This window comes from Lissotriton helveticus, chromosome 4_1 (assembly GCF_964261635.1).
Source record: "Lissotriton helveticus chromosome 4_1, aLisHel1.1, whole genome shotgun sequence".
Lineage (NCBI taxonomy): Eukaryota > Metazoa > Chordata > Amphibia > Caudata > Salamandridae > Lissotriton > Lissotriton helveticus.
This window is the reverse complement of record NC_136063.1, coordinates 1,135,827,210-1,135,850,041: the sequence shown is the minus strand read 5'-3', so window position 1 is coordinate 1,135,850,041 and position 22,832 is coordinate 1,135,827,210. Positions and strand designations below refer to the sequence as shown.

The 22,832-nt window shown below is 48.1% G+C and overlaps 1 protein-coding gene across 1 annotated transcript in view; it reads right to left on the bottom strand.

Moving 5' to 3' along the window:
• Positions 1–22,832, bottom strand: part of NFX1 (nuclear transcription factor, X-box binding 1) — a 1,119,153-nt gene that overhangs the window by 255,968 nt on the left and 840,353 nt on the right. The window contains exon 18 of the mRNA XM_078687738.1: positions 15,873–15,974. Within this exon, the coding sequence (XP_078543864.1) occupies positions 15,873–15,974 (102 nt within the window). The remainder of the gene's footprint in view (positions 1–15,872; positions 15,975–22,832) is intronic.

Here is a 22,832-nt window from a genome sequence, read left to right as displayed (position 1 = left end):
GGCCAAGGCTAACCGGTTCCTGGGCTGAGCTGGCCGACTGACGGACCAGACTCCTTTGTGAACTAGGGAAATGCTCTGGGAGGTGGGTCGACTACAGGGCTTCTCGAAATGGAAACTAATAGATATTATGCAACTAGGAGATGTAAGGCGGCGGCAGGCAGTGATGTCATTTTCAGAACTACAGATAGACTTCCGATTGGCATCCACGGAGCACTACAGATATTTGCAATTGAAGCATGCACTGGGCAGACACCTCAAAGACGAGGATCAGATTCCCAAATATAGTCCAATAGAAGACAGGTTATTGCTGGACCCAATTCTGGAGAAGGCACTGTCCTGTAAATACAACAAAATATTAAGCAACTCACCAGACCTACTAATAAAGCTGCGAGAGGTATGGGAAACCGAGGTGGGATTGCTTGAGGATGATGACTGGGCAGAGGCAATGCAGATTCCTAGAGAGGTGGCAATCCGGGCACGATTTAGACTGGTCCAGCTGAGGATACTGCACCAGTCATATTATACCAGCACACTTATGTTTAAGCTAGGGCACATTTTAACTGCAGAATGTCAGAGAGGGTGTACTCAGAGGGGAATATTTTTTCATATTTTGTGGGTCTGCCCGATCATACAGAACTACTGGAAGAAGGTGGTTCGGATAATGTCAGAAGTGCTAGAACAGGAAGTCCCCCTGGAGACAAGATGGCATATATTGTGCGTCTCTGGGGAACAGAACTGGCTTAAATACCCCATAATCTGGCTACAGATTGCGGCACCACGGCTGACGTGCCCATGTGGGGGCCACTAGTATTAGTTTGAGAGACTGTTATCTGAGCTTGCGTACTACTAGTAGAATGAGTGGGAGAGGCGGAAAAGCGTACACAAATCTGCCTGACCAGTTCATCCATATCGCATTCCCTCCGACCGTGGGTGTGGAAACCTGGCGGCGAAGGTTGGGCATTTTGCATCTTCGTGGGTGGCAAACAGGTCTATCTGTGGATGCCCCCACATTTGGAAGAATGGTTGGAGAACTTGTGGGTGCAACTCCCATTCGTGAATCTGTTGTTACTGACGACTCAACAGATCTGCTATCTGATTGTGAATTCCTGGAAGATGTTCTACGGTCAGGTGTATGTTTTGAGGGATGGCCCATCTCCAAATGTTCTGTGCAAGCTGGGACAGTTGCAGAGAGTGTGTCCCCCCTGTTTTGTATATAATACATTGCTGTCATATTGTCCGTCCGGATTAGGACAGCTTTGTTTTGTACTTGTACTTGAAAAGTTTTGAGTGCTAGGAAGATTGCTAGCAACTCCAAATGGTTGATGTGGAACTGTTTTTGTTGGTTGTTCCATTGGCCTTGTGTGGTATAGTGTAAGAGATGGGCTCCCCATCCTGTGAGGGATGCATCTGTGGTGAGCACTACCTGTGGAACAGGGTCTAGGAACGGCCGTCCCTTTGTCAAGTTTTTGGTGTTCCACCATTGCAGAGAGGGATAAGTACGGCTGTCTACCAACACCAGGTCTGTGAGCGGACCTGGAGCCTGATTCCACTGTTGTGCTAGACATTCTTGTAGTGGGCGCATTTGCAGTCTTGCGCGAGGAACTATGAAGATGCAAGATGCCATCATGCCTATTAGTCTCATGAACACTCTGGCTTGGAGAGAGTGCTGGCATTGAAAAAGGGAGACTAAGTTCTGAATGCTCTGAATCCTGGCTTGACTGGGATACCCTAGAGCTGCAGATGTGTCTATGGTAGCTCCTAGATATTGATGAGCGTGCGAAGGCTCTAGGTGCGACTTGGTGTAGTTTATAGTAAACCCTAAGTCGTGCAATGTTTGAATTGTTTGTTTTGTGTGTTGTACACACTGGTTGAACGATCTTGCTTTTATGAGCCAGTCGTCGAGGTAAGGGAAGACATGTATCTGTTGTCTTCTAAGATGTGCTGCTACTACTGCTAAGCACTTTGTAAACACTTGTGGTGCTGTTGTGACCCCAAATGGAAGGACTTTGAACTGATAGTGTTGTCCTTGTATGACAAACCTTAGATACTTCCAGTGCGCAGGATGTATAGGAACATGAAAATAGGCGTCCTTTAGGTCTAGTGTTGAAAGAAAGTCTCCCTGTTGTAGTAATGGGAGTACTTGTTGTAAAGTGATCATGATCCGATTGTATGTAGTGGTTGAGGGGCCTGAGGTCGAGAATTGGTCTTAATGTCCCGTCCTTCTTGGGAATTAGTTAGTACAGGGAGTAAACTCCTGTTCCCTGTTCCTCTAAAGGAACTACTTGAATAGCATCTTTTTGTAGGAATGCTAGAACTTCCTGGTGAAGCAGAGTTATGTGTTCTGCAGACATTGGACGCTTCCTGGGTGGTATGTTTGGGGGGGGGGGGGTGCTGTGAGTTCTAGGCAGTAGCCATGTTGGATAATCGGTCTTACCCACCTGTCTGTTGTGATGGAATTCCAGACAGGTAGGAACTGTGATAGTCTGCCCCCCACAGGAGTGGAATGCTGTAGGGGAGGCAGACGGAAGTCACTGTTTGGGAGTGGAAGAGGAGCGGTTGTTGTTATTACCTCTACCTCTTCCCTTATTGTTGTTGCCTCTGTATCCTCCTCTAAAGTAGCCTTTGTTAGAGGAGGTTTGTGTGTGTGTCTTAAAAGATGATGTGGTATCTGTGCTGGTCTGCTTGGAGCCTCCTCTATAAAAGGAGCGGTGAAAAGAACCTCTAGTCTGGGTGGATTGTAATGCACCCATAGACTTAACTGTGTCAGTGTCTTTTTTCATCTTCTCTAGTGTGTTGTCTACTTCCGGCCCGAACAACTGATTCTGATTGAAGGGCTGGTTCAGGATGGTAGTCTGTACCTCTGGTTTGAAGCCTGAAATGCGTAACCATGCATGACGTCTGAGAATAACACTAGTATTAACTGCTCTGGATGCTGTGTCAGCTACATCTAGTGCGCATTTAATTGAGGCATTAGATATTAATTTGCCTTCTTGTAAGAGCTCTGCTGCCTGATCCTTGTATTGATCTGGGAGGTGTTCCATTAGTTTTTCTGGTTGGTCGTAGTGAGCCCTGTCGTAGCGTGGAAGTAGGGCTTGTGTGTTTGCTATGCGCCATATGTTTGTTGCTTGCGCAGCAATCAGTTTCCCTGACGCATCAATAATTTTAGATTCTTTGTCAGGCGGGGGGGTGTCACCAGAAGTCTGGGAGTTGGCTCTTTTACGTGCATTAGACACTACTAAAGAGTCTAGTGGTAGATGTCCCTTAATGTAGACTGGGTCAACTGGTGCTGGTCTATACTTTTTTTCTATTCTGGGATTTAACACCCTACATCGTACTGGATCTTTAAAAATGTCTGGAGCATGTTTAATGACTCCTTTGATCATGGGTAATATTTGAGTAGACCTTTGTGACTGCTCAAATGTGTCTAGTAAGAAATCCTCCTCAATGGCATCAAAGTGCATTGAAACTCCATGGTAAAGGGCAGCTCTGTTTAGTAGATGATTAAACCCAATACTATCCTCTGGAGGGGAAGGTTTTGTTGGGTAGTACTGAGGATCCGGGATGTCTGGCACATTGTTTGGTGGAAAACCATATGCATCGTCATCCTTGGGATATTCTGGATTGACATCCTCATTTAAAGGGTATGTATGTGGCTCTGGTACGTCATTCCCCCCACCTAAGTCATACTCCTCGTCAGTGCGGTGTGATGATGCAGGAGATTGAACAGGAGAAGTTATAGGTTCAATGTAAGGAGGGAAAGGAGAGGAAGAAGGTGAAGGAGAGGAAGGGTGCATTGGAGAAGTTGCACAATCCTTCTTTTTGGCAGAAACCACAGGTGGAAGTGGTGCGTCTGCTGGTCTTTTCTTATAAGGAATTGCTTCCACATGTCCAGTTTTTTGATTAATATGGACTTTTTTCTGTTTTGGATCTGGTCTAAATAGTTCTTCCTCTTGTATAATCTTCTTCGGTGTCGATTTTTTCAGTGCCGATAGAGGTTGCTTAGTGCTCTTTGCCTTAGGAGGAGTGATTAAGTCCTGTGGCAATTTTTTAGGTGCCGAAGGTGGTTTTGGAGTCTTTGGTACCGATATTGGAGATTTTGGCGTGGAACAGGTTTCGTTGGGCCTGCAGCGCCAGAATCTAGCTGCCCATCTTTATTCTTGGAACCGGAAGTTTTCAGAGTTGAAGCTTTCGGGTCCGGTGCGGTTCTTGGCTTCGGCACCGATGTGTCTTTTGGTTCGGGTGCCGAAGGGTCTTTGTCTTTGGACACCGAAGGGCGTTTTGGCTTCGGTGCCGAAGGATGTTTCGGTGCCAATGGAGGAGGTGGAATTGGCACATGTGTTTTTTTGGCGCCGAGGCACCGGAAGGCGTAGTCTTTTTCCTCGGAGCCGAGCCCGAAGGCGGGGCGTCTGAGGGTAAATTTCGGTCTCGACTGGGTCCCATGGGCGGAGTGCCGACCGCTGCCTTTGGCTTGGGTAGTGTATGTTGTGCAGGGGCAGTGGTACTCACCGGCTGCCGAGACGGAATCGAGTCGTCCGAGTCCTCTCCCAATGATATGATCTGGAGATCAGGCTAGTCTTCCTCGGCGGCGAGTGGAGCCTCGTCCTCGGAGATATCTTCGAGTGGATCTTCGTCTCCAGAAACGTTCTCTCCGACGATCTCCTCCTCAAAGATGGCCTCCGGTGCTGGCGCTGATCTCCTCATCTCGTGACGACGGGCCCTCCAAACCCGAATGGTCTTCTTCGATCGGAAGGAGGCACAGGCTGTGCAGGTCGACTCGTCGTGTTCTGGCGAGAGACAGCGGTTGCAGACCTCGTGATGGTCACTATGAGGGAATTTTGCTCGACATACCGGGCATCTCTTGAATGGAGTTCTGTCCATGAGGCGTAGGCGTACAGCGCCGATAGGCCCAACGGACCGCGTTGACGCACCGGAATGCAGCTGGTGATGTCGAAAATCTATTCGATGTCGAAAAAGTTTATATAAAGTTTCACGCTTCGAAATTGCAGAAAAAGTATTTTCTAGCCGGAGCGGAAAACTTTCATCCGAACCCAGTGGCGGAATAAAACAATCTGACGATGGAGTCAATGACCATGCGCAGTATAGTCCAAGGGAGGAGTCACCTATCTCGTGACTACAAAGACGTCTTCCAAGACAACAACCTGCAATCATCCGAGCCCAACACCAGGTGGCGATCTATTGCTAAGTGTACAATCTGCAGCTCATATGCCTCGAACATTCAGTTTTTATCAAGGACTGGGGATGCATCTAGAGTGTCTGCATACCTATTGCATTGGTTTACCATCCAGTCTCCTCATGACTGCTATGTATCTCTCTATCAATCTGGAGATTTTCGCTCTCAAACTGAACCTTTAACTCAGATCAATGCTCCTCTCCCACACACTGTACACCTTGCCTCACCACCTCATTTGCAGCTCGTGACATTTATCTTCTGACAGGTGAATGCGCTGCAGCAAAATGTGCCTCTCTGCACCTAAAAAATGCCTGATCTCTGTTGCTTTGTTGTATTGTCCATACATTCCATGGCATTGGCTTACATTGGTGCATGACTACCCTATGTTCCCAAATGACTTCTGAGATAGTCATCATTCAAGGGGAACAAAAGGTGCCTTTGTTCAGACACCCTCCTAGTGCCTCCTTGCCATGTTTATCCCTCCCTGGGTAATGTAAAATAATCAACAGTGTTCTCTAGCAGTCCAACAGGCTCATCATTAACAGCCCCTTCCAACTCTGAACCATCAAACCCATATTACAAATAAACGTATACATTTAGCCATCTTACTTCCCAACTCAGCCTGTGGTGGGGAGAGTCAGGCAGGGATAGATTGAAAGGTACATACTGCCAACAATAGTCCCATAGTAGTGAAGGAAGACAGTGCCCAAAATAGCTTTTTATACTCATTGTTCAGGCTTAAATGTCAGGCTGTTTTGCAGCTCAGCCTGTCTCTTTGAGCAGGGTCGCTTTCTGTTCCCTTTGTGATTACATTCCCTGGTATTTTGTCACTTCCTGGCTACAACACTAGGTCAGAGGTCATGGGGCAATCATCAGGTGTCACTTAATGAGGACGTCTGGGTGAAAAAATTACTTAGCTTCAGTAACTCCTTTAATTGCAAATTTCTCACCTGGTGAATATTCCCAGGCGCCAAACTGGATCTGGACAGTTTCATAGCAATTACCTTGTGCAGCGAGGAGGAATTGTGCAGATATGCGTTGGGTCATTAACAACTCGAATATGACGTCTGGGGCCACTATACCTGTGCCACCTTCACATGCTGATGTCAGTTTCTTCCTGATCCCCACCAGCATCAACAGATGACGAGTCACTATAATCAGAATATGACAGTGTAAAGATTATCAGATAGGCATCTTATTAATGGACTATAGAAAGTTATTCTACAGATGGAGGAGGGTGAGTGAGGAATCATAGGTTAGATAGAGTCTCTATCAGAAAGAGTGCTACCGAAGGTAAGTAACTTGTTCTCCTTATATAGACTTCTAAATGCAGATTCCTCGCCTTGTGATTAGATATCAAAGCAGTACACCTTCCCTTGTGGTTGGTCTATGGAATGCCTCAGAGCGGGAAATCCTGCAAGACAATTCAGGGACAGAACACATCCCGCCGGACCTGGCTGTCAAGGCAGTAGTTCCTTGTAATTGTGTGAAGGAATGCCCATGCTGCAGCCGGTCGAATTTCCACAACAGTCACACTGTATGTCACTTCAGTGGTAGCAGCCTTTGCTGTGGTGGAGTGAGCCTGGAAGGCTTCCAGGGCATGTTTCTTGGCCAGGCCACTGCAGATTTTCATGCACAATAAAATCCATAGCAAGATGGTCTGGTTTTGTACTGCTTTACCTTTCTTAACCCCAGAGAAGGCGTAATAAAGGTGCTCATCATGTCAGTAGTTCTTGGTGAGGTCTACATATAAGGGTCAAGGTGGAGGAGTAATTCTTTCTTGGACGGATGAGGTGGTGCATAGAAAGCCAGGAAAGTGATAAGATTGCCCTATGTGGAAGGGCGTGACTACCTTGGGCAGGAATGCTGCTATTGTTTAGAGGACTAATTTATCTGGGAAGAAAGATGTGTATGGTGAAGTCAAGGACAATGTCTAGAGTTCACTCACTCGCCTTGACAATAATTATGGCGATGAGGAATGCATTCATGATGTTAAGTAGGCTAAGAGAACAAGTGCGCATCGGTTAGAAGGGAATGCACATTCGAAGAGTACCAAAATAAAGTGCTACTGCAGTATCACAAACTGTGTTGGTGTAAACATTTAGATCAGTACCTGAAAAAAAATGCATCACAACTAGTGATATGAAGAGGGATGACTGATCAGGCAAACGTAAAAAGGTCAAAAGGTAAACTTTAACTGTGGGCGTAGCAAGGCCTTGCTGTGCTAGGAAAAGCAAAACTAGAGAATGACTAATAAATGTGCATTCAGGGGTTGGATGGTCCGAGAAAAACATCAGACAACAAACTTCTCCAAGTGTCCATTGTAAACAGACTTGTTAGGAGGTCACCGGGGAAGGAGTTGGAACTGCTTCCCTTGAGAAAGGCTGCCTGGAACACTACACCATAGCAGCTCTGCTGAAGAGTCTCTGGAGAATCTGACCACCTCTTTGAGATCTGTTGTTTTGAAACCACTGCTGGCGTAGGCACCACTGAAGGACCCTCATATGCCAGCGTGCATGGTCGGCCAACAGTTTTCAGGAAGCAAATAGACTGAGCAGGCGCAAGACCTTCATGACTGGAACAGTCGCTTCATTCTGAACAAGCATTTGCAATGCAATAGGTCTCGCATTATTAAAGTTTGAGCTATTTGCATTGATAAATAATGCAACACCAATAGCTCAAACGTTAATAATGCAAGACCTATTGCACTGCTATGCTCGGCCCTTTCTTTTTGCATGGCCAGATCTTCTCCCTACATCAGAGCGAATTTTAGAAGAGCGCTGTCCATTCCGTTATATGAGGTGCGAGTGTTACTCTTCAAAGTTGCTAAAGAAAGAGGAGGCTGTTACCCTAAATATTTTCTTGTGCCAAAGGAGGATGGTGATCTCTGATGTATTTTTACCTTTTTGCGAATTCAAAATGGTCATGCTGGCCTAGATTCTGTCTGCTCAGGTCTCGGGGACTGAATGGTGTCCTTGGACCTCCAGGGCACATATTTTCATATACCCATCCTGCAGTCTCTCAGACGTTACCTGCAATTAAAGGTAGACCAAGAGCACTTTCAGTCTGCTGCGCTTCCCTTTGGCCTCACCAGCGCCCTTCCAAGTGCTCACAAAGGCAATGGTAGTGGTTGCTGCCTACTTTTCGGAGGGCAAGTATATCACTTTTCCTCTACCTTGACGACTGGCTGCTAAAGGCAAGCTCGCCACATAGTCGTAGACCATCGCCAGATGATAGTAAACCTCCTGACATTGTTTAGGTTCATGAGCAATTAGCCGAAGTCCCACCGACTCCTTTACATAGGCTTATTGTTCTCTGATGTAAGGGCAGAAATTGCTGAATATATTCAGTTTCCTTTAGCATCTCTATATTAAGACAACAGATGACTTGATGTTGACCTCATGAAAGCTATTTAAGCCGCAGGCCTTAGCGGTCAGTTTAGTTCTTTTTTTCTGCCGGTGTAAGGTGATCTCTAAACATTTCAACGTCATTGAGGGCCTTCTCAGATCTTTGACTCTTCCTTCCACCTACATTTTGAAGAAATGGGAATTCCTAGTTGTTTCTTTTATTTGTTTCAAGGTGTTTTCTTACCTCGTTTTTTTGCATGTTCATGTCTTATTTAGTGCAGATGTTATTTTCCATAATGGCTGACGGTTTAGTTGTATTTAATATCCACTCCATACTTCAAGGTTACGGACAGTAACGCATGGTCAACAATAAGCCCAATGAAGATGGGGATTTTCATTGGACATGACGAATATATCCAGTGTCAGAAAACTGACCACGAGGTGAAGGAAGTATCAGCCCTTCACATCCAAAACAAATACAGGATTATCTTGCAGAGAAAGCGAGGTACCCTAAACTCCTAAATTAGAGATCGAGTCCACCTAATGGCTCGAAAAACGTCCCGGCAGTGATGCATGTGAACACTCCTCCAAGAAAAGGAGAGTTTGTTTTTCTACAGTAAAATACACTTCTTTGAAACTAAAATGTACTCACAATGGGAGATCAATGCCAGAGAACAATCAGAGTCTGTCTCTCTAGTTTTTTCTTATGATGGAGCTTCTTCTGCATTGATGGTGTGGGTTTGCTGTAGCTTCTTCTTTTTTCAGTGTTAAAGTCTGTGGTTCTAAATCTAGAATTCATCGGCAACAGCTGTTCAGTGATGGGTCTTATGCTTATAATGCACTGTAAGCCTGGATTCTGATGGGCATGTTGGCGGATACCCAGAATCAAATCACTCCCATAGCAGATTTGTTTTTCAAGCATCCTGTTTCACGTCGCTGGTCAGGTGAAGACACTGCTGCAGAATACTACCAAAGTGATCATGTGCACCAGAGTTCTAAACCCATGAAAGGCTTGAAACATTTTGAAAGTCTTTGGCTTTATATGGAAGAGTAATTCTACTCTTACGAGTCTGTGATAGTATCACTGCATGTTAAGAGCTGAGCTCTGCTCTGCTAATGAATTCAGCAACAGCCTGAGCAATTAGAAGTTCTGGAACAAGGTGAGAAGACTTGCTGGAGTTCTCCGCAGGACGCATGGGCCCAAGCAGAATCCTTAAGGATATACAATCATTGACTTCAGAGCCTTTTGGCACATAGTCCCTTGGGTAAAAATCAGAAACCTCTTCTAAGTGATATTGACCAGATCTCAGCCTGCAGCATACTTCAGATAGTGACTAATGCTCTTTCAATGCTGGACGAGGAGCGCATCTCCGCAGCGGCTTTGCCAGAGTACTCAGCTGCATTTGAATTGGTTGGCCAGGTGGCACTGCTGTCCTTTTAAAACTGCTGCATGGAGATAAGGATATATGGTTAAGTACTAAGACTGAAGATAATTTGTCCAGAAGGACTTCTCCGGCTGCCCATTGTGCACCCCCTCACATTCTCCGAGGCGTGTGAAGTGCCTGAATGGTCCCTGGTGTGTCCTGTGATATCAGTTCTACTTGAAGCAGTTGAGGCGTAATGTTAGGAGTGAAATGGGACATCTTGAAATATAAATATGCTTGTGACCAGCATGTGAAACTAAAACTGTCTCCTGCTCAGGAAATCACCACTTGAGAAAATCTCTTTCCTGCATAGTGTTGGAACGTGTAACGGATATGTACTAGGGTTGACCCCAATTAAAGCAGAGGTCTCAGCATCCTCATGCTTGGTTCTGCTCTTCACACTCTAACAACTTCAGTAAGTATGTGGGTTGTATGTATGTTAGTCCCTAGTTCCAATTGATTCCCAAATACATAGCATGGCACTTATTGTGAAAAGGATTCACATTGACCGTGATCACCTGGTGTTATTTCTGAAATAAAGATGTAGTTACAAGCTTTTAATTTCAAGTGGGGTGCAGGCCTTAGTGCTTTCACATTTTGACGGATGTCTGGTGTTCTAAAAATGCGCCTGGGTTGCATGGAAGGCCTTGGTAACTTTGTAGGTTAGTGGAGTTTATCGCCACGAGGTGAAAGATATTGGCGTGATATATTTTAAAAATGGAGTACATGTCAGTAAGTAGTGTATTCCTGATCCTTGCTTTACCAAAGAAATGATGGCATTGGGCTTCACCGTTTATACAGAGCAGTTTCGGGGTGATGGTTGCATATACATGTCCTTCATTTAGTGCTGCTTTGCTATTGTGCCCGTGGTCTAATAAAGCCTCACTCTGTGTGTCTACCACTGTTTTGGTGACTGGAGCCCGAATTCTGGGCAGCATGGACGCAGAACTGGCTGGTGTTCTGTCCGATCTGCAACACCCCCGTGGCCGTTTCCTAATACTCATCATGATCAGTGCTCCGTCACTTGTGTCCCATTGAACACCACCTCCCCTGCTCCAGCCTGCCGCATTTTGCCTCTTTCTCGCATGGTCCTCGGCCATTGTTCTCTCCCATGCAACCTGCCTCTGTCCTATTGGTTAACGTTGTCTTCACTGGCCGGATCTCCATTAATAACCCCTTTGAGATGCCGTCATATGCCAAAATGGAGACACTGTTAGGCTCTTGCCATGAACCCATGCACTGTTCTGTATATTGCAGTGGTGTACAAGCAGTGTGATATCCACACAGCCTTTATACTACACGTTTAGTTTGTTCTTGTATTTTACACTTGTAGCCATTACTGAGGCATTCAAGGGGCGCTTGTGATGTGCCCCTATAGTGACCAGTACATTGCAACTATAGTCCAGGACTGACATATTTACCTGCACCATGCACTGACCTCCCAGTACAGTGCAATATACTCAGCTGTTGCCGTGTACCACTATAGTGCTATACCAGTACTCGGATATTTGGAGGGTTTTCACAGCTCGACTGTCCTGCACTACGTACCACTAACCCATTGAGGCTTTCACAAACCCCTCACGATGCCATCTCGTTGACCTCCCCCATGAACTGATGTTCCAATATTTGGCCCTTTTAAAAGCGCTCATTCTCTACATCTGCCCCAGCACTGGGACATCACAGTCCAGAAATGCACCTCCATTCTAACACGCCCTAGCCCCGGTACTCCAGACACGGACAGGTATTGGCCCTCACCTGCCGTCAGTATCTCCGTACTGAGTAATCTTGAGCCCTGTCGCCTCGCGCCTCTATTCTGCCCCGCCCCATCCATGCATGGGTACCGGAGCCTGAGGCACTGGAATGGCTCCAACGTCCCCCTGCACTGATATACGGGAACATGAACTGGCTACTGCTGACTTTCACCTGCACGGAAGCCCTGGAAAGGAGGTTGTACAGTAAGGAAGCTTGTAAAAGCTCCACGAGCTGAACACGTATTGCTGAGAACTGTGACCCGTGGAGGTTACATTTGCAATCCGAATGGGTGATAGCTCGGAAGCTGAGGTGGAGTGGGTGAAGTTCTTGTGTGGAAAGCACAAGAAGTTTGCCCATTTTATGCCCCGCTCGAAGAGATTTATTGGATCTACGAGCAGGAAAAACACTAACATACGCCGTTGCTTTTTAAAACACTGCGAGGGGCTGGGTGGGCTCTGTGTTTTCATGCGCTTAGCACCGAGGTACATTGCCAGTGTTTGAGAAGCTCCCCCATGCTGTGTCAAGTGTTTGCCCACAGTGACCTCGCGGCACACACATACCTCGTTTCGAGTGCCCTACTGGGAGCAGTTCTTTTGAACAGCACTGGGAGGGGGCAACCATTGTAATTCTCAATCTTACTAGCATTAAGTTCTTAAAAAATGGCGGCCCACTTTTGATGTTCGTCTTTACACGTCTTCTTCGGGGCCTGGAACTGGTGATGCTCACGCCACAGTGCTGCAGAAGGTAATGGGTGTAAGAAGGAGTGTAAGAATAAAGCGGTGTGTGAGTATTGACGTACCGCTGGTGCTTCCAATGCTGGGTGTGTTTAAACGTGGGCACCAAGATATACGCAAAAATATTAGCCAATCGCTTGGCCCCATTGGTCCCACTTGTAGTGTGCCTGGGAGCAATCTCAATATAAATTTACGAACCATTTACGGCACAATTCAAAGATTGGATCCTGGTGTTAAAGCCGCAGCCGTCTTTTTGGACGCTGAGAAGGCCTTTGACTCTGTAGAGTTGGCCACCATGAAGGGAGTGTTGAGGAGAATTGGGGTGGGAGAAATTGGTTATGACACTTTACACCCAGCCTATGGCTAGAGTGAGACTGGGAAGGGAGGTCACAGCTCCTATAGCCATATCTAGAGGGACTCGCCCAGGATGCCCTTTGTCCCCACTACTTTATGCTTTAGTAGCTGAGACATTAGCTTGCGCTCTGCAGGAATACCACAAAAGAGGGTTATGGTTCCCGGGTTATCAATTAATAATTTCAGCATACACTGACACCTTGCTTTACGTCTGAGATCGAGAGACCAATTGTAAACCAGTCTTATCCGAGGTGGTAAAATTTTGTAGAGTGTCCGGACTTAAGATTAACTGGACAAAGTCCATAATTTTGCCATTTACCCTAGTGACAACCCCTGTTCGGATATACTTCCCTATGTAATGGACTTCAGATCCGATCCGACATACAGGAGCCTGGTACATTTCCTGCACTTTCCTGTATTATAAAAGTGAGCTCCCCAGCAAAACTCATTACAGTGCTATACTCTCTAGCTCAGGAGCCTAGGAAAACACAGCTGTACAAGGCGGGACAAGAATGGCAAAGAGACCTTCACATGATAATTGATAAGTGCTGAACATACTGCTGTGAGGCAACAAAGCGCCCATCCCTAAATGGCAGGCACCAACTGATATACTTTAAATATATCAATAGGGTTTACTACACCCCCGTAAATTGTTTCGCTATGTGTTGCGGGAAACGGCGAAGTGCGACAGATGTGTGGAGTGAGAAGATGGGTCCCTCCATGTGGCGTGGCTCTGCCCCTATATTTTGTCATTTTGGGAGAAAGTATTCTTGGTATTGAGCGAGGTCACCAGACAGCAATTGGTGCCCAACCCCTTTGTCATGATGTTAGGGTACCACAAGGAGATAACTCCCAGCTGCAGCAAACTGGTGGCAATGGGATTGTTACCAGTCAAGCGTAGGGTAACCATGCGCTGGGCAAAAGGGCCCATACCACTCATCACAGAATGGAATGCAGATATGTTATAGTGCAACACACAATCTGATGCATACAATAAGCTGCTCCCTCCACAATGACACCCAGAGAGCTTTTGGGGATTATACCACCAATATTTGATAAGGAAGAAACAGGCGAGCCAGAAGGTGGAGACATATGAACTGGCTGCTTCGGGGGAGGTATATTACTGCTATGACTGAAACTGTTCATAATGCAATGAGTATTAATTGGCATGCTTTGAATACCTTGTCCCCTGTGATTCTCACTAGTCTGCTTAAGGAACTATTCACCTATGGACAATAAAGCATGCACTGTAATTGTTATGCCGATGCAAAAGATGTAGCAACACGTCCAAATATGGGAAAAGGGTTTGTCCCGCCCTGTTGGTTTTGAAGCAAGGGGGTGCCCAAAAAAATATCGTAGGGTGTGGGGCAAGTAGATGGGTTTTATGGCTTAAATTTGGGTCGCCCGCCGACTGTCTGTATCTTGTAAGATTTCATGGGGTTGTGTGACGCAAGATTAATCATGTAACTGTTCGGGAATTGTCGTTCCTACTATAATGTGATGAACTGCTCGTTTTTTTATTTTTTGTGTTCATGCCTAAATTTAAAAAAGTATTTCCAGAGCCAGCTTCCTACATCCATCTAAGGGTAAATCCAGTAATGTAACCTGGACATCAGAAGAGAATCCTGAACCACGCATGCCTCCTAGTAGCCACAGATGATCCCATTGCCCTGGCTACAGAATCGGCAGTGTCCTGACCAGATTGTATTACTTGGCGGGCAGCAGCTTAGGCATCAGACATCTCCTCTGAGAAATGCCCTGTACGTCCTTGGGCAATTTTGGTACAACCTCCCTGGCTGAGTCCATGAGGCAGAAAGGCATGTGGCATTTGTGGATTTAAGGGCCATACCCGCAGACGGGAACACCACCTATGCTAACTGAATAACCAGAATTATCATATATGGCTGATGCTTAGAGGATCGAACACCTAATTTGTTTCAGAGTGGGACTAAGCTGGGTCTTAAGCTTACTGGCTGCTTTTCCCTATAGATGGAGCCTTTGTGAGCTGGGAAGTATTCTTTCTCTTACAGAGGCCCTTTGTTGACTATTTGCATTATAACCCTCTGCTCATTTTTGTAATAAAACAATGCAAAATAAGGCAGTCCTTACTACAATTCCCCAGTCAGGTATCTCCATTTCAGAGACTCTATTAAGATTTCTCTCTATCCATGCAAACTGAAAAGTGAGGTGGAGATTTTGTCACTTTCTACTGGGTCTAATCATTCTATTGGATCTTCCAATGATAATTTAAGATGCCATCCTCATGCCCTTGTCTGGTGATATCTGCTCCCCATTTGCTTTAGACTGTCATCAGCCATTAGGGTGGTGGTAGTACTTAGATTAGTTGTAGTACTTTCATCTCTTAAGCACTTAAGAATGTTTCTGCACAGAAATCAAGCTCCAATATATTCAACTTTAAATGACTCGACAGCAGGTGGTCAATTTGATGTTAGCCCCTTTGAACAAAACATGTTTCACCTACATCCATACTGTGAATACTTGCCTTCCTGCCTCCCTCCCCCAACTCACTTAGATTTTGGTCATCTATCCAACAGACAGGGATTTCATGTGTTGATAGTTAAGGGCTGAGGAGTAGACACATAACCCTTAGTGGTCAGTTCACAGAGCGTTTCCCAGGTTCATGTTCTGGAATAGACAAACCCAGAGTCCACCATAAAGATTCCATTTGGCGCCTCAGTGGCTAACTTCAATAGTCATACGTCAGCACAAGTTATTTATGCAGCTAAAATAGGAAAACACAAACTTTCATTACAATGGAAGTAAACCAAGGGACTTAGTAAAAAATGTCATACGTTTCTCACGTTTTACCTTCTGGGTGAAACCTCTTGAAAAAGTCTGGGATATTTTGTTGTGCATATTTTCTATACACCTCTAAAAAGCAACCTCTGTGAAATGTAGCACTTCCCTCTAGTGAGAACAGATAACTATCTCAAGGCACTTAAGAGCATACAATGTTCACCATGGTAGTATGAGGGATACAAATTCTTGTTCACTGCTTGCAATGCACAGCACAATCACTGATCTTGTTCCTATTTTGGGATGAGTTTACCTGGTTTGCTTCATTTCCTTTTTGGTGATCAGTCTACCAATTTCAACTGAATCACCAAGTTGCATGTCTGTTAACTTAGTGGCCATGGATATAGCAGCTATTCTGTAACGAAAAAAAAACTAAATGTTAAACAGAGCTAAAAATGAAAGTTGATGATTATACATGCTCTGCATCTAAACTTAAGACACAATCTAAGGAATTATTACTTATCCAAATATTGTACTGTGGTAAAAAGGACCAATTCATGGAAAAAAAATAAAGTAACCAAAGCAAAGTAATGAAATACTAATCAACAATAGACAAACGAATATATCACAGCAGAATAAGTGTTAAAAAAGTGGATCCCGCATCTATCACATCTGTATTAAGATACACATCCAAGAGGCTGGAAGGTCCTCATCATAAGTGGTTTGTTAACCTGACAGTATCATAAATCTGCAGAACAAACTGCAGCATTACCTATGTAGCTTCCCTTCAAGCATTCCTACATGTGCACAGAGATCTCTGTAACAAATGAATATGCCCAGACCTGGAGCTGAGTGAGGAACAGTGCGACAATAATGGTAACTTTCCCATTATTTTCTCAGAGCTTTCATGCCATTAAAACCACTTGATAATCTTTGGGGTACTCTAGCAAAACTCAGATCGAAAAGACAGCACAGTAGAGGACAGGGTTTACCCTAAATTTACTACTGTACCACAAGGAAAAATTCAGAATTTCTGGACCTTTCAGGAAGATGATTGATCAAATTCAAATGAATATGTTGCACACAGTCACTACTTCCATGATAAACTTATCAAATTAATTGGTTCCTAAAGTATAGGTCGATGGAGAAAGCTCAAATTCATTGTGTTACAGTTACAGAATTGTCTCCTTGAAGAGCAAGAGCGGGCTTTTTCATAACAATATAGTCAAACAGTAATTTTGGCATTACATTACTGTTTCTTTAAACTAAACATTAAACACTTGGTTTCACCACTGGAAATGAGTCAGGTAAGTCTTCATGGAAGCAGGAACAGGCCACCTCGATAGCAGCAATGTGAAGGCTATTCCTATAGAAGGGAGCCAGCCACTAGATTGGATTTAACTACTAATTGGACTGAGTCAGTGCATGCTACACCGCCATGGCTATATATCAACTGCCTACAAAGTAAAAAGGATGAAGCATATTCACCAATTGAGTTAACAAATACACATTGAAAACTAATGTCATGTCCTTTTAGACCTGGGTAGTCAAGGCTAAGTGGCCTCATCTGGAGAATGCCACAGGGCAACCCTCTCATCTGTGTCATAAGAAACTTTTAGGTTTATACTTTATCAAGATGCAAGGTACACACTGGGTGAATCAGCAGAACGTCTCCTGCGCTGCATACTGAAAGTAAGCCCTTTCCAGTTTAGTATCTTTCACAATGCACTATCTAGTAGCATTATACAAATAGCTGGAGGACAGCATTCTCCCACAGCCTCCAACTGTATATCCCACCTCTCAACTATACCAGCATTGCTTCCTCCATAGAATGCATGTTAATGGCACACACTACATCACATCGACTGTGGGATGCACTCTGTCTACTAGCACAAATGGACCACAAGAGAGCCTGTAACGCACAAGTTACATACCTTCGGTACTGATATATCTGTAAGAAACAGCAGTTAGTGTTACATTCCATACCTTAGAATATCCCCAGGCGTCAGACTGGATCCGGAAAGTTTTGCGTAGCAGTACCCCTGCGAGTCGGTAGGCGTGGTCTGCGGCTCCGCGTCCGTCGTCGTGATCGCCGGGATCGCCGGGATCGCCGGGATGACGCCGTCGTACTTACACGCCGCCCTCGCGCGCTGGCGGCAGTTCTTGTACATAGCTTTCCGCGCCAGGAACGCAGAGCCATGCCAGAGACCGACACTGGTGCCATGAAACTAGGGCCCTGAAAGGGATGTCCTTAACCCTAGATATCGGTTCGCAGAACGGGGAGGATGGGTGGGGCGGTAAGGAATCTAACTCTAACTACTGTTTCTAACAGATATATCGTTACCGAAGGTAAGTAACTTGTGCATCTGAAAGAAACAGGTTAGTGTTAGATTCCTTATCTTAGAATAGATAGCCCAGCAATACCAAATCCGGTGGTGGGTCTGCGAACAAAGATCACACCAGAAAGTCCTGGAGAACGGAACGGCCGAAAAAGCCATCTCTCCGGACATGGCTGTCCAGGCAGTAGTGTCTAGCAAACGTGGGCAGCAAGGCCCTCGTAGCTGCCTGACAGATGTCCTGCAAGGGGACTACCCGACCCAGAGCAGTAGTAGCCGCCGTGGCCCAAGTGGAATGGGCCCTCAGCCCAACAGGGGGCTCCTTTCTAGCCAAAGAGTAACAGACATTGATGCACAACACGACCCACCGAGAGATGGTTTGTTTGTGCACCGCCCGACCCTTTTTCACGCCCACGTAACCAACAAAGAGCTGGTCGTCCACACGGAACTGGTGTGTGCGATCAAGGTAGAAAGAGAGCGCACGTTTTGGGTCCAGATGGTGGAGCCTCTCTTCTTCCTTCGAAGGATGCAGAGGCAGAAAGAAGGTGGGCAAGGTGATGGACTGCCCGATGTGAAAGGCCGTAACCAGCTTGGGCAGGAAAGAAGGACGAGTTTTTAAAACAACTTTGTCCGCATTGACCGAAAGGAAAGGAGGCTTTGAAGATAGAGCCTGGAGCTCACTCACTCTCCTGGCAGAGATGATGGCAACCAGGAATGCAGTCTTAAGAGTCAGAAGACGAAGAGGGCAATTGTGAAGTGGCTCGAAAGGAGCGCACATCAGATAGGTTAGAACAAGGTTCAAGTCCCACTGAGGCATAACGAAAGGAACAGGAGGAAACATGTGCGTGATGCCTTTCAAGAATCTATTTACGACAGGGGACTTGAAAAGAGAAGGCTGATCAGGGAGCCTCAAGAAGGCTGAAATGGCAGAGAGGTAGCCCTTAAGAGTGCCCAGAGCAGAGCCCTGCTGGGCAAGAGAAAGGAGGAAGAGGAGAACCTCAGAAAGGGGAGCAGAGAGTGGATCCACAGCCTTTGCTGTGCACCATGCCACAAATTTGTTCCACCTGCTGGCGTATACCGATTTCGTGGAGGGATGCCTGGCTGCCAGAATCACATCACAGACTTCAGGAGGCAAGTCAAATGGCCCCAACTGCTGCCGCTCAATCTCCACTCATGGAGATGGAGGCTGGACAGGTTCGCGTGGAGGACCGTCCCCTGCTGCTGTGACAGAAGGTCCTCCTGAAGAGGCATACGAATCGGGGGATCGACTGAGTAGCTCGGGATACCAGTATCTTCGTGCCCAGTCCAAAGCCACAAGGATGAAGAAGTGGAGAAGTGTGGCTCACCGATTAGAGCGGTAGACCCCGTGGCAGAGGTCTGGCCCGGGACCAGGGTTCAATTCCCGAGGCGGCAGGGTCTTGGGCTCAATGTCCACGGACTCGATAATTCTCGCCTTGGTGCCTACTCTAATCATGTGTCCCACTCTGCAACTCTGGGCAATAGCTTGCTTAATCTCCACAACGGCCTCGAAAGCGCTAGGATGCCTGGCTTCACCTTGGGGGTGCCCAGTAGGGGGCATCTCACAGGGAAAGCCAGGAAGGGTTCTAAAGCGGTATACAGCGCCAGGATGCCTGAAAGGTGATAGTGCGCTTTACAAGTATACATACATTTACATTTACATGACTTGGGCCCGGTCGTGCCTGTTCTTCTTCAGCACTCTGGGCAGAAGTGGTATAGGCAGAAAGGCGTACAACAGACCGCAGCTCCACTCGCGACGAAAAGCGTCTCTGAGCGAGTGCTGCCTTGGAAATTCCAACACGCAGAACTGATGACATTGCGCGTTCTCTTCGGTGGCGAATAGATCTAACCAAGGCTCTCCCCACTGCTGAAAGACACCTTGCGCCACATCCGAGCTCAGACGACTTTCGTGATCCATCATGCACCGGCGGCTGCGTTCGTCCGCCCGGGCGTTCAGGGAACCTGCTAGGTGTTTAACCACCAGGGAGACGCCCTGGTGTTCCAGCCATTGTCAGAGGCGCAGAGCCTCCTGACAAAGGGTCCACGACCCCACCTCGCCCTGTTTGTTGCAGTACCACATGGCGGTGGTGTTGTCCGTGAACACCTGCACTACACTTCCCCGGAGAGAGGGAAGGAATGCCTTCAGTGCAAGCCGGATCGCCCGCAGCTCCAAAAGGTTGATGTGGAGCCGGGACTCCGCCGGAGACCAGAGGCCTCTGATCTCCCTCTCTCCCATGTGGCCCCCCCATCCCAGAAGGGACGCATCCGTCACCACTACGCACTCCGGATGGGGTAGTGAGAGAGATCTGCCGCTGACCCAATCGCGGTCCGTGAGCCACCACTGCAACTATTTCGCAGTGCCCTCCGAGATCCGGACTTAGTCGGACAGGTTTCCCTGATGCTGTGCCTACGGAAACTTCAGGTCCCACTGCAGAGCCCGCATCCGCCACCAGGCGTGAGCACCAGAAGGATGCCGCAGGCCATCAGCCCCAGGAGCTGCAGCGTCAACCTGACCGAGACTCAGGATAAAGGCTGAAAGACCGGAATCAGAGCCTGAATATCCCGAACCCCCTGTTCCCTGAATATCCCGAACCCCCCTGTTGCTTCTGAGAGGGGCACAGGTGTGACTTCGGCACGTTGATGGAGAACCCTAGCGAGTGCAGGAGGTCGGCCATAGCCTGGAGGTGGGAGACGACTGTCTGGGGCGAGCCCGCCTTCACAACCAATCGTCAAGATAGGGGAAGACTGAAACCCCTAATCTGCGCAGATTAGCTGCGACCACCGCCATCACTTTCGTAAACACCCGTGGGGCGCTGGTAAGGCCGAAGGGGAGCACGGTAAACTGAAAGTGCTTGTGGCCTACCGTGAACCGCAGGTAACGCCGGTGGGCCGGGGATGTGGAAATACGCATCCTGCAAGTCCAACACCACCATCCAGTCTTCTGGGTCCAGGGCAGCTAGGACCTGAGCCAAAGTCAGCATCTTGAACTTGAACCGTTGACGCTCCGTAAGTCCAAGATAGGGCGTAGGCCTCCTTTGCCCTTCTTGGGTACCAGAAAGTAGTGGGAATAGCAACCACGTCCTACTTCTGGCCCAAGAACGAGCTCGACGGCCCCCTTGGCCAAGAAGGCCGTAACTTGCTCCTGAAGAAGTTGCAAGTGATCCCCCGACATGCGGTGGTACTGCGGTGGCATGGCTGGAGGAGTCGCCTTGAAGGGGAGGGAGTAGCCCCTTCAGACAATTTGCAGCACCCACCTGTCAGACGTGATGGCGCGCCAGTGGAGAGGTGATGGCAAACCCTGCCCCCCACTGGCGTTGAATGGGCCTGAAAATTCGGACTAGGAGGATTTTGAGGCAGATGCTGCAGGGGCGGGTGTGGACTGACCTTGCCGGTGTCCCCCGGCACAGCCACGGCAGTTACCACGTCCGCGTTGAGGTTGGTTCTGCAGCCTGTGGCAAGCTGGACGTGTGGGGGCGCCCCTTCCTTGGCCACGAAAGGCGGAAGTTTGCTGCCGTTGGCCGTTGGCCGAGGCCCAAGGACTTGGCCGTAGCCCTGGAGTTCTTGAAACGCTCCAGCGCACTGTCCGCCTTGTCGCCAAAGAGGCGACGGCCATCAAAGGGAAGGTCCATAAGGGAGGCTTGGACATCCCCCGAAAAGTTGGCGGACCTCAGCCAGGCGTGGCGGCGAACCGCCACCGTCGTTGCAATCGCCATGCCTAGCACGTCCGTGGTATCCAGTCCACACCGAATGGAATAGCAAGCTGCATCCCGTCCCTCTGCTAGGGCTTGGGTAAGCTTTGCCTGGACCTCCGTCGGGTACTGTGGCAGCACTTCCACAACCGTATTCCACAGAGAGTGGGAGTAACGGACCAAAAGGCAGGCGGTGTTGACAGACCGCAACCCCAAACTCAGTGAGGAGAACCGTTTCTTTGCAAACTGATCGTACCTTTTGGATTCCCGAACCGGAGGGGGGGGGGGGGGGGGGGGGGGGGGGTCGGGAATGCGGTCTGGGAGGTTGTGGCCTAGATCACCAGGCTCTCAGTGGTAGGATGAATGGACAGGAAGCTGGGGTCGCCCCGGAGCCGGGCGGTGGCGTCGGGCCACGTTCCGATCAACAGGGAACAGGGAGGCCTGAAAAAGGGCTTGGACCAGGTGCCCAGCAGAACATCAGTGAGGGCTTCTTTAAACGGCAGGAGAGGCTCCGAGGAGCTTGCCTGCGGTTTGAGCACCTCAGTGTGGAGGTTAGTCCTCACGGCCGCGACTGGAAGCTCAAGAGCCAAGGCCTTGGTTGCCCTAGTCAACACCACGCTGTAAGCAGCCACCTCCTCCGTAGCCATGGTAGGAGGGGAGACAAATCCAGTGTCGGGCGAAGTGTCCAGACCACTGGCCTCCCCCAGTTTGTCTGCCCAGTCCTGGCTCAACTGGCACTGCAGTACCAGAGGGTCCTCAGACCCCTCCCAATCAATAAATAAATGATGGAGCTGGGTTGTCGGTGAAGGGCTCATCGATCGGCATCGAAGACGGCGCTGGACGGCACCGGTCCGATGCCGGATCCAGACCGGGATGGGGATCGGGGACGACGCCGTCCGGGGACGGCGCCGGGGCGACACCCTTGGTGACGGCGTCGGTGGGGGAGTTGTAAGGTCGACCGGCGTCGTCACGAATCCAGGTCTCGATCCTGAGGAACCCTGCGGCGTCGGGACCGGAGTCGTCGACTTCGCCGGGGCCGAAGCACCCGACGGTGCCGGGGCCGGAGCCGCCTGCCCGCTTCGGCTCCCAGACGGACCCGCGGGCCCGAAGGCGCCTCGGCAGGTTCCGACAGAGGGAAGCGGACCTCATGGCCGTGAGGAAGGCGCTGATCTCCTCCGGCGTCGCGTGCAGCCCAGGGACCGGTGGGTGTGGAGCTGGACGCGGCGCTTG